Consider the following 12,500-nt stretch of genomic DNA (forward strand, 5'->3'; position numbering starts at 1 on the left):
ATATCAATTATGAATTAAGTGTTTCTTTATCTCTACTCACCACATTCGTCGTTACAATCGGTTCGTACGCGACATATACAGGAAGGGTCGGAGGCGGCTTCTTCCCCACAGGGTTCCAGCTCGTTTCTTCTACGACACGAATCTGAAATTAGATGGATCAAAGAAATCATTCGCAAATAGTTCCTGCACCATTTGCTAATGTAATCTCAGTAACCACAAGTTTGCTTTTAATTCAATGTATCAAGTAATCTGTGAAAATCTATCAAAGCAATACAAGTATATAACAGTCTGAATCGCGAAATGCTAAAGATACCTTAATCGTTCCTTCAAAGTTAATGGCTGGGAATTTTTTTCTAGAATGATGTATTTGCGACTCTTGAACAACCTTGATAGCCGTTATTTTTAGAAGGGAGGTCACTTATTGGCCAAAGTCATAAGCTCACTAACAGGAAGTCTTTATTTCTTACAATTCAAAGACAATGGCCTAAGTTAATGTTTTATATAATAGAATGAACTCTAGAATTGTAGTTTCACCCTTTGACAAAGTTGTTGCAAACTAGCTCATTATGAAAGACAAGAACCCAAGACGTCTTTCACATACATCTATGTATGGTGAACACACATAGTACCGTGTTTGATTGAATGCATTATGCTTCATGTTGTAAAATGTTTAAGTATATAATAAGGAATAATAATAAATACATCTCTGACGAAAAAATAAGCACATTTACACTTTCTAAGGAAGACCATGGTATGGTAGCTGTCACAAGCAAATTTTGAGGACATTGGTTATGAGATTACCTATGGATATACACCAACTGTGTTCACAAAAAAATATTCCATTTAATTAATCACGAAAAATTGCGATTCCACGGCAATATGAAGCTTCATCATTATATAAATGAGACCACTTTTCAAAACGTCTTAAATTACAGCTGCATTATAAGATATGATTTTAAGAGATGTGATAAAATAATAACGTAAAATATAAAGGTCAGTTTAATAGTGTTATCTGTATATAATATCCTCTTGATGGTTCACAAACTCAAATTCATATATAACACGAAATTGAATAAGGCTAGACAAGGTTTCCATAGATACGATTTAGATCTAAAAGTAGCAGAATGTTCACCGAAGCAGAAATTAATCAAATGAGATTAAGTTTCCAACTTATGCAGAGAGAGAGAGAGAGAGAGAGAGAGAGAGAGAGAGAGAGAGAGAGAGAGAGCGAGAGAGAGAGAGAGAGAGAGAGAGAGAGAGAGAGAGAGAGAGAGAGAGAGATAATAACGTGGTGTTGTAGGCTAAAACAGTAGAAAGGAAAATAATTAAATTAAATATATATAAAAAATTTAAAAAATAACGTACGAAATAAAGGATAAGGTCTAAAAGCATTATAGTGTACAATAAATATTGAAGATTGAATTGAAATTAGATAAAATTTTTACTTAAACCTTTAAAAATCCAATGTTGAAAGGAAATAAAAGTTTATGCTACCATGAAGTGTTACTTCGAAATAAGAATCCGAAATAAAAAATTCCCAAAAATCTTCCGATGTGGGAAGCAAAAGCCGAAATGGGAGTTTCAACAGGTTCAAGGCAGATTGTTAACTTTAGTCTTGGAAGAGTGCCATTATGAGGATTACAAACTCGTCCAAAAGAAAGAAACAGAGAGATTGGAAGCTGACTTCGAAGAAACTATTGTGAACAAAAAATGGAACATGGGAAATTAAGAAATTGCAGTTAAAATAAGGATAAGAAAATGAAATATTCAGAGGCAAAGGGAAATATATTAAATAAGATAACTGAAGAGTATCTGATGTGCGATGAATTAACATTTTGGATTTATAATAGATCACTATAAATATGATGGACAGCAAGGGTTGCGTCTTAGCCGAAACTATATATGTTCAAATATAACGCAACTTAGTCTTAGGAATATATTATATTTCCCTTTTGGATTTGTCGTCGTCATTCTTAGGGCCTGCCCCCTAACTTGGCTGGTTCATACACACACACATACATACATATATATATATAATATATATATATATATATATATATATATGTATATATATATATATATATATATATATATATATGTATATATATATATATATATATATATATATATATATATATATATATATATATATATATATTCAAAATGAAGGTACAGTTGGAAATGCACCTTGTCACCAATTTTCTGCGCTGTTTGGTTACTAGCCGCGCAGTAAGGGTGTGATAGGGTGCAAGTCATCAAAGCGAGGTGTCCCAGGAATTCCTGGGTCAAACTGTCCCTTGCTCTGAGCTCCGAGATGGAGAGTCTTTTAAAAGAAATCGCCGTCTCAATTCCGTGTTATAACCACCTTTTTTTTTAAAAGGTGAAAACAAAATATTATCTCTAAACTACACAAATACCATTGGACATATGTTTTATCTTCACCTAACATACAACTAACATTCACCTGAAATGACTTATAAATCAAAGAAACGGTAAACTTGTTTACGAATTCGTGCATAATTCACAAAAATATTCATATATGAATGTTGAAAAAAGAATAAAGCCGACATGCAATTTATGATATCCTTTGAATGTAGACACAAAACAACATTCTCCAACTCCCTAAATGTAATCTATTACTACTACCACACACACACACATACACACACCCACACACACACCAAAAAAAACCCGGAGGAAAAAGGTGGAAAGAGACCCTTTCTACGAGTCGTATTCTTTTCCTGTATCATTCCTCTAGGTAATGGAAAGCTGTACGTTTCTGGAAGGTTCTCCTAATCTGGCTACCGATATCACGAATCCCTAGATAGAACTTTGGCCTTTTGAGGAGGGATTTTCAATGGGTAAGAGAACTTCCTTTCGAAGATTAAACTAAAAGCTAACCTTCTTTATCTGGCCATAGTGATCGTGGTAACACAAAGTACTGTATTTTACACAAACTAAAATTTGCTAAGAGAGAGAGAGAGAGAGAGAGAGAGAGAGAGAGAGAGAGAGAGAGAGAGAGAGAGACGAGGGGTTTATCTATTACAAAATGAAAGGTAAACTGGAACTTGCATACATAAATGAAACAGTCTATTTTCTGCATTAAATCACCATACTGGGAAATAGGTAAAACATTTCTCGAAAGTATAATCAAATGGGTCCCAACCTTGGCTAACAATTCATGATTAGCATGCTGTACATTAAAGGTAAAATAGCAACTAAAATAAAAATCATAATTATTATATAATACCGCACTGTATTACTATTAATAAAATTAGAATTATTTGTTGTGCCATTATTTTCCGGTGTGTGCGACGAAAGCAAACAAGATAAAAGTTTTGCAAAAATGGTTTCAAAGATTATAAAACTGGCTTTACCATATAGGCTATCCACTGTTTACTATAATCCCTTGCGTCTGAGAGACATTTGGAAGGGTATGCCAGGTCCCTTTAATTATCTAGCAATTTCGATAAATGACACCTAGCAACGTATATATTAATTTGCGAATATCCATTTATGAAAGAATCTACATACAATCATATTAGACCTATAACTAAAAAAATTAAAAACGAAAATTAAATAGAATGAATTTACATTACCGTAAGTAATAATACAATACAATCTCAAATCTCTTATCTCTAACATTTTGTATGATTATTTGGAGACCATTATAACAGGAATTGAAAAGATGCCCTGATCATCCATCATCATCCCTCCAATTAGTGACCAGTCAGAAAATAAGAGAGGCCCATTCCCTCCATTGCAACCTAAACACAGAACTGACAAGATAGGAAATCAATAGAGTCTGCTGGAGTCATTCACTTGGTCTCTCTGGCGCATCTCGGGAAGAAAACGAGAAACACTTCTCGTTTCAATGGATTTAACCCGTCCCTTTGATATTAAAAGCAACTTCTGTTTAATGAGAAGGCGAGATTAAACTGAAACGATAATTCAAACCATCACGAGATAAGAGGCTTGCAAACAAGAAGATAGATGAAGTGGAAAGTAATTGATTATCGAGATAAGCCAAGATAAACATAAATGCAATTTGCTCACTTTTCTTACTAAACAAACGCAAGATTAATGATTATGTTAATATTGAGAATTTTAAACAAATATTCTAAATTCATAATCAAGATAATTGTTAGGAACTAATTTAAATCATAATTACTGATAATAATTGAGACAAAAATAAAGAGTATTCGTAATGTAAACATTAATGAATATGCACTAATAATAATTAAATTTTCACCTACAGCAACTGAATCTATAATGAATATAATGTACCCTTGCTCATAATAAAATGAAACAGATTATCTATGACCCCTTCTTTCTCTCACACTGTCTATATTAAAAGCCTTTTCAAGCCTATTCGTCAGCCTGCTAAAGCCTGCGATTGCAACATGGTTTCAGATCTAATTGCTGGAGTTCCTCTTGTGTGTGTGTGTGTCTTAGATCACAACTCCTCATAATCCTCTCAACAATTTCACCGAAATGAACACACTATTGTTGCGAAAGGGATTTGCATAAGGATAAAGCAATCAAACTTGGTTTCTGTAGCAGTCAGACGCTCTCATTAACTCGGCTGTTTCATGAGACTACATGCTGCAAACGTCCAGAAATTTACACATTTCACATGTATGCGCTTACGTACAGTATATATGTGTATGTATAACGTACAAACATACACATACACTGTAACGTGTGTGTCATATATATATATATATATATATATATATATACACACAAAACACATGCATCACTTTCAAGTACAATGCAGGACAAAGGCCTCATGACCGGTGATCGCCAGACTGGTGTTCAGGTCCCGCTCAAATTTTAGTTGCTTTGGTAGCTGCAGCCTCACCATCCTTGTGAGCTAAGGATGGGGGGCTTGGGGGAGCCTATGGGTCTATCTGCTGGATCATCAGCAGCCATTGCCTGACCTTCCTTGGTCTTGGCTTGGGTGTAGAAGGGGCTTGGGCAATGATCATATGTATATATGGTCAGTCTGTTGCATTGTCCTGCTAGCTAAGGTAATGGCACTGTCAATTGCCTCTGCCATTCATGAGCGGCCTTTAAACCTTTAAAATGTCCTTATTTATGTATAGAGTTTGGCCACTTTTAAGCACTACACTGGTCAGTGGGAATTGGTGACGGTAGGAGACTTTTGTCTGGGTGCTAACAGCAAACCAACCTAGTACAGGTGGCCCTGACTAGGACAGCTATGCTGTCATGGCGATACAAACAACCCTTTCACCACGTTGAGATATCCAGACTCTTACATCAAAGGAACTGGCTATCCTTTGATGAATTTAGCCAATGAATCCTAACGGCGACGCCAAATGGGCTACGCCGAAACGTCTCATTCCCGATTTAGTCAGTCTATGAAAACTGAAAATGACAGAATGGGGTTGAGACTCAGGCGTAGCGGGGTGCTAAGAATCTCTCGGAGGGAAAAAATGGTAATTGGAATGTTAGAACAATAAATAAGATTTGGTAATTACAGCAAGTGCAAAATGACTTTAAGCAATATAGTTTGGATATTTTGGGCCTAAGTGAAACACATTGTAATAGGATTAGTAATGAAATCTAAGACCTAGGCTATATACATACATATATATATATATATACTGTGTATATATATATATATATATATATACATATACACACACACACACACATATATATATATATATATACATATATCTACTCAGGAAGAACAGATAGAATTGGAAGAGAAGGGTTAGGAATGATGATGACACCAAGAGCAGAAAAGGCATTTACGGAATAAATAGATGTAAATAGAAGACTGCTACTTGCCAAGTTTAAATCAAAGCAGTGCAATATGAATATTATAGATTGCTATGCACCAAGAAATGATTCCCCTGAAGAAAGAGAGATGAATACTATGAAGAACTGCAGTGTCATAGATATCCCAGAGAGAGATATGAAAATGTGTAATTGGTGAATTCAATACTAAAGTTGGAAGGAATAATCAAGGTATAGAGAATGTGATCGGTGTTGAGGGTCTTGGCGAAGTTGCAAATGAAAAAGGAGCACATTTCATAAGTTTCTGCTCATCAAACAATCTTGCCATTAGAGATACTCTTTTCCAGCACAAAGATATCCACAAATATACATGGACCACCATGTGGCAATTACAAATATCAAATAGATCACATAGTCATTAATAAACAGAGAAGGAGGACTCAGAAATGTAAGAAGCTATAGAGGTGCAGATAATGGTTGTGATCACCAGCTCCTCATTGCCCCACTGAAATGAAAACTGAAAGCACGCAACAGAAATATAGATAGAATACCTTGGATTGATACAATTAAGCTTCCAGAAGATGAGCACAGAGAAACCTTTGCAATTGAATGTAGGAGTCATTTGCAGTCTTGGAGAATTTAAGAGACGTAGAGCAGATACTTAATGAAGAATGGTGTGATATCAAGAACATATATCAGCAAGTTGGTCATAATGTTTTGGGACATGCGGTTACAAGAAAACCATGGATATCAAATGGTATTTGGGATACTATAAAAATGAGACAAAGTCAGAAATTGATTGCTGAAAGTTTTCGAGGAAGTAATGAAAATTACAATGTAGAGCATGCTATGTATTCCAGTATTGATAATGAGGTCAAAAGAAAAGCCAGGAATGATTGGAGAGAATATTTAGAGAGGAAAGCTGACTAGGCTGACAAAGCTATGAATTTAGGGAGTGGCTACGGTGTAAGCAATGCTCATAAAATTATTAATGAAATCTCTACTGGGGTAATGAAGAAGAAGCATATACCCATCAAAAAGAGAAATGAATATGTTATAACAGAAGATGAAGAAAAGCAACGCTGCATGGAACACTTTAGTAAGGTCATGAATAATAGATATGAAGGGAGTAATTTGATTGATATACCTGAAGCTGGAAAAGGCCTTGATGTGCCCAAAAGAAGAATCATGCACCCATCAAAAAGAGAAATGGATATCTTATAACAACAGAAGATGAAGAAAGGCAACGCTGGATGGAACACTTCAGTAAGGTCATGAAAAGGAGTTATGAAGGTAGTGATTTAATTGATATACCTGAAGCTGAAAAAGACCTTGATGTGGCCATGAATGAATTCAGTGTCTTTGAAGTCGAAGCTATCATTAAAAAACTCAGGAGGTGGAAAGCCCTTGGATACGATGGAATAACTGCTAAGATTATATTGGCCGAAAATGAAGAACCCACAGAATCCTTACATGATTATTTGGTAAAATGTGGCGCGAAGATGCAATACCTGATAAATAGGAGCTAGGAGTGTTGGTGAAAATGGCAAAAAAAAAAAAGGAGATCTGACTGATAGCAATAATTACATGGGCATCGCACTTACATCAATTGTCACGAAAATATATAGTATGCTTATTCTAATGAGACTAGAGAGAAATATTGATGAAAAGCGGAGAGATGAACAACCAGGATTTAGAAATGGTAGAAGTTGTACTGAACAAATTTTCTTTTTAAAACAAGTTGTATAGCAATATGTAGAATATAAGAATCCACTTTCTATACCATTTGTGGACTATGAAAAAGTCTTTGATCATGTGCACCGGCCAATTTCGTTGAGTCCTGCGTTATTATGGAGTTCCTCTTAAAAGTAAATTTGATCAAGTCTGTTCATGAGCATATTAAGTGCAAAGTTAATGTTAGTGGAGTCCTATCAAATGAATTTTCAGTGAACAGTGGAGAACTCCAAGGGAATGTGTTGTCACCTATGTCGTTTATCTTCCTTGTAATGCACAAAACAGTTGGGGATGGTGCAAAATGATTGGACTGGATTGGTAACAGGAAACTAGCTAACGTAGAGTATGCTGATGACGCTAAAACACCACAGAACTTGCATAGCTTGCTCACCAGAATGCGTGAAATATCACTTGAGCTCAAGATAAATAGAAGAAAGAAAGAGATGATGAGAACGGAATGTGCAATGGAAGACGAAATATCACTGGAAGGAGAAAAGATTAATAAGGTGGAATCATTTAAATTTTCAGGAACTATGATCTCTAATACAAGGTCTTTAGAATTGGAATTTAATGAAAAATTGAAAAAAAGCAAATCAGACAATTTCCTGAAATTACATATAAAAATCAGGCTATATGTCAGTTTAGGGAGATCGGTGTTACTGTATGGACATGAGTCGTGGTATGAAAATGAAAAAATATCCAACAGATTTTGTAGATTTGAGAACAAAGCCCTCAGATGAATATCGGGAGTTAAAGGGCAGGACAGGATTAGAAATGAAACTATAAGAGAGATTACTCGAGTGCCATATGTGAATGAGATCATGGTGAGGGTAGATGGAGATGGTTTGAGCATGCTCTTCATACTCCCCCAAGGGAGTTTAGTTTACCAAACGTTAACTGGGCTACACAAGGCACTAGAAGAGTTGGAAGACCTAGGCCTACATGGCTGAGGACTATGAAGCGTGAAGTAGATGATGATGTATGGAGAAGTATTGAATTAAAAGTTCAAGATAGAGACGACTGCCGAAATCTAACCGAGGCCCTTTGCGTCAATAGGCGTGGGAGGACATGATGATGATGACTGATGACGTCATCGGACTCACAATGTAACCAATAAGACGAAAATAGCTCAATCAAGCCTTTTAACTTTTTCTTTCGTGGCTTTATATTACACATACACACACTCATCACATCACAAAACTTTCCATAGATCTAATATAGAGCAATTTACGATCTCACTAACAATGACACGAAGCCGTACATTGGTAACCATTTTTCAATCATGCTAAAGTCCTTTTGTGTCATGGGTAAGGTGATTCGTTAATTAACCTTATTTGCATTCCGTGTAAACTTAATGGAATTTCCTTTCTCATTGTATTGTTTTGTATCTAAAATAAAAATTATATAGCATAAATCATTCTTATCTTCAAGTTTTAAAGCTTCGTTCGAAATATGAACAGGAGCATCGAAGGAATCTGTACCTTTTTTCAGAGTTTGATAACAAAAAATGCTACTGATGCCAGCTGAGTAGAACACAAAGGGGAAAGAAAGAGAAAGAAAAAAATCTTTTGTTCCCTAGCGAACTTTCCGATTCTGAGTCATTATCTGTTTCACTATAATACTTCGGAGTCATTGTAAATAGAAACAAAAGTATTTCCTCTTAACATAGCGTCTTTTAAAAGTCCATCAACTGTAACTTTATTTATTTCAATATGAAAATAAAACGAAGTGTCACATCAAACAAATTTAGATGTATAGTATATTGAATATACAACAAAAGGCTTCATTTAATTTAATCAAATGTTTTGTAAATAGTGACAGAATTAGAGAAGTGGGATTCTATTTACATATATGTCGTACACATTACCATTGCATTTCAGGAACCACCATGATTATACTGCACTGGGGATCTAATTACAACGAAGCTAATTATCTTTGCCAATGAAACAACTCTAATTACCGGTGGTATTTACCAGGAAGGTACTAAATTGCTATTTCTATTCATAGAACACGATCAACAGCTTGAAATAGTAATAATTCAATAAGGAAAATGTCTAAATAACCTTATTTCTCATCTCTACGGCCGTTGAAGATATTGATTAGCAGAAGAAACTGGAAGATATCAAACTTCTCTTTAAAAAATATTCGAGAAATTTTGCCATTGCAACAATTGAACGTGGTTTCTAAAGGAAACCTACACACTTCTTCAACTTACCAGACGCCAAAACAATCACAAAACTATTTAATGCCTGTTTCAAAGAGCATGAAACAGACATATCCGGGTTTCAGAAGAATGAAGTCAAAGATGCGTAACCCAATGCCCTTGCGAAGTTCCGACTCCGAATAAAGTAAAATAACTAAATTGTCAGGAAGGAAAGAAGATCTAATAAAGATGTGATAAACCAGCCTTTTACAGGAAAGAGTAATGGGATTCGTGGAAAATGGAACCAGGAATGTAACGAAGATAATTCGTGGTTATTGATATCAAGAAGTAATGGTAGGAAAATATGGCCTGATCGTTTGTAACGGTATCAGAGAGAGTACACTCCTTAGGGTTAAATGAACCATGACTAAAATGAGTCAAAATAAGAACGATGTGTTGCCTTTGATGCTCTCCTATCGATAAGGGTGAAACCCCTATACATGTCTATCAATTTAATTTGCATATACATAATTCTCTCCAGGTGTAGGACAATCCTCTTAGACCTACACAGGAAATGTAATTTTAGCAGTTGTCATTTTAACACTAACCCCAATCAACAGATTAATAGATATTTGCCTAGCTCCTGATTTCTCATAAGAAAAGTCTTCATACAACGCTTAGCCAAATTTTTAATTCGAAACTGTTTGAAGACATATTTGAACCTCAATATTTCTCATCCTTATTTCCTTTCGGCTTTAAAGAACATGCAGACGCTTCATTTCAAGAGATATTGCATTTCACAGTGATTTACAAAGCTTCGCTTCAAATCATTTTAATGTAAGTAAAGTTTCGGCTCTTTCAAATATACTTTTCCCAACTGCAATGCTTTGCTGCTTTCCTTTTGTTATTCTATATTTTGTAGTGCAAATCTTTTATTCTGTATCCAATCATTACAGGTCTCTTATTATATCCATGGTTATAAATTATTCAACAATTTTGCAAACAATCACTTCAGCTCTTTATCAGATCTTTGGAAATTATCCGTTGAGAAATTATCAAAGCCTTCTTTTACCTTCTTAAAATTTCAATTTCTGTAACTTCTCTCATCACATAGAAACCGAAAATTGACGAAGACACTTTCACATTTAACTATTGACTTCGTTGTAAAAAAAAAAAAAAAAAAAAACCTGAGCTCTCACCGTATATTCTCAACTCAACACGCTTCACATCTTAAATCGACATGACCCCTCATCGGAATACTCTCTTACCCCTAAATAATACAAGGTTCCTTTGACAATATTGCAAGTTTCATTACACAATACTACAAGATTTTTTTTTAAACAATCTAAGACCTACAAGGTTCTTTAGATAATATTATTAGGTTCTTTTCTGTAGACAATAATAGTGTACGAGGTTCTTTAACAATGATCAACCAATCAACAGTGATGTTTATTGATTAAGCGTTTGCAATTTCGTAGAAAAGTTTAAAAAATGTAGAAGGCTTCTAACAGAATTATCTACGCAATACCAAAATAAAAATTGATGTATCAATTCTATAACATTTATTTTAGCAAAAAGGTTTAATAAATAACACTTCACTTTCATAAATACAGAAATTTGGGAAATTATGTTTATAAATAGATTCATTATGTATTAAACCTCTACTTACCAACAGGAAATCAAGACTATTACTGAATTTCATTATACAAAAGCGAAAGAATTAAGATATCTTATTTCCTATTTTCTTCCGCTACGAACTCGGAAAGTTTCGGGATGCTACAGCTCCTTTAATACTTAATTGTAACACAAATGGCCACAGCTAATGAGATCGGGAAGAAAAAACGACGATGAACTAAATAAAATCTTATTTGGGGAGCAAAATTATCCCAGGAATCACCGGCCATAAAATTCGAGAATTTTTCGTACAAAACCAGTTTGAATAATTAATACAGATACAAGCAGAGAGTTAGAATCAAAGATCACGCTATTTAAAAAGAACTCACAGTCATTATTTTTAATAAAAATGTTTAAGCTTCTAAAAATTTCTTACCCTTTAAAATAATAATATATTAAAATTATGTTCATAAGAAGACGGAATAAATACACATGGAGATTAACAATCAACAGAACAAAGGTCATCTTGACAAGGCAATTTACGACGTCAATCAAGATATGATGGGAAGGGATCCTATTGAGCAAGGAAGGGTTCTCAACTCTCTTCCCAAAGCTCAGCCTAAGTGAAATGACAAGCCACGTGAACTTTGAATATTAAATAGACCAAATTGTAATAGTAAGAATCTCAACGAAGAAAATTTTCTAGTTTTTGAATAAACAAAAAAAACTTATTAATTTTGTTAACAATCTTTCGAGATAGAAGACATCCATAAAATCTGAATATAAGAATGCATATATGATTTGGATTCAAGGTATTAGGGTAGCATAACCCAGCACGAAAGCCGGGAGGTCATTCAACGCTGAGGTAAAAATTGGGCAAAAATATTCAGTTAAAGATGGTTTCAGAGCAGGATAAGAGAAAGTAACCAGGAGCAGTAGTTAGGTAGTATGCTAAAAAATGTATAACGCTGCAAAAACTATTAAACACTGTCTACAGTGCTCTAAACACTGTCTACAGTGCTCCACATCAATTCATGAGATTATATAAATTCTAAAGTGCTGGTATATCCTTAGACATACTGTATATCTTTCAAGAGGCTAAATGAGTGATATTGTGGTATAGTACCTACTAAAAATATACCAACGGTAACCTTCAGGTTAAAGCTAGATGAAAGAGGAGTAAAGAGAAACTACTTTAATTCAAAATGGTTCAAAACAATCATGAAATCATCAATAAAGA

General features: G+C 34.5%; 1 protein-coding gene across 1 annotated transcript in view; it reads right to left on the reverse strand.

Annotated features, from left to right (window-relative positions):
• Positions 1-12,500, reverse strand: part of Alk (Anaplastic lymphoma kinase) — a 1,005,172-nt gene that overhangs the window by 704,236 nt on the left and 288,436 nt on the right. Inside the window, 1 exon segment of the mRNA XM_068387529.1 lies at positions 41-142. Coding sequence (XP_068243630.1) covers positions 41-142 — 102 coding nt within the window.

The sequence above is a fragment of the Palaemon carinicauda genome, chromosome 15, assembly GCF_036898095.1.
Source record: "Palaemon carinicauda isolate YSFRI2023 chromosome 15, ASM3689809v2, whole genome shotgun sequence".
Lineage (NCBI taxonomy): Eukaryota > Metazoa > Arthropoda > Malacostraca > Decapoda > Palaemonidae > Palaemon > Palaemon carinicauda.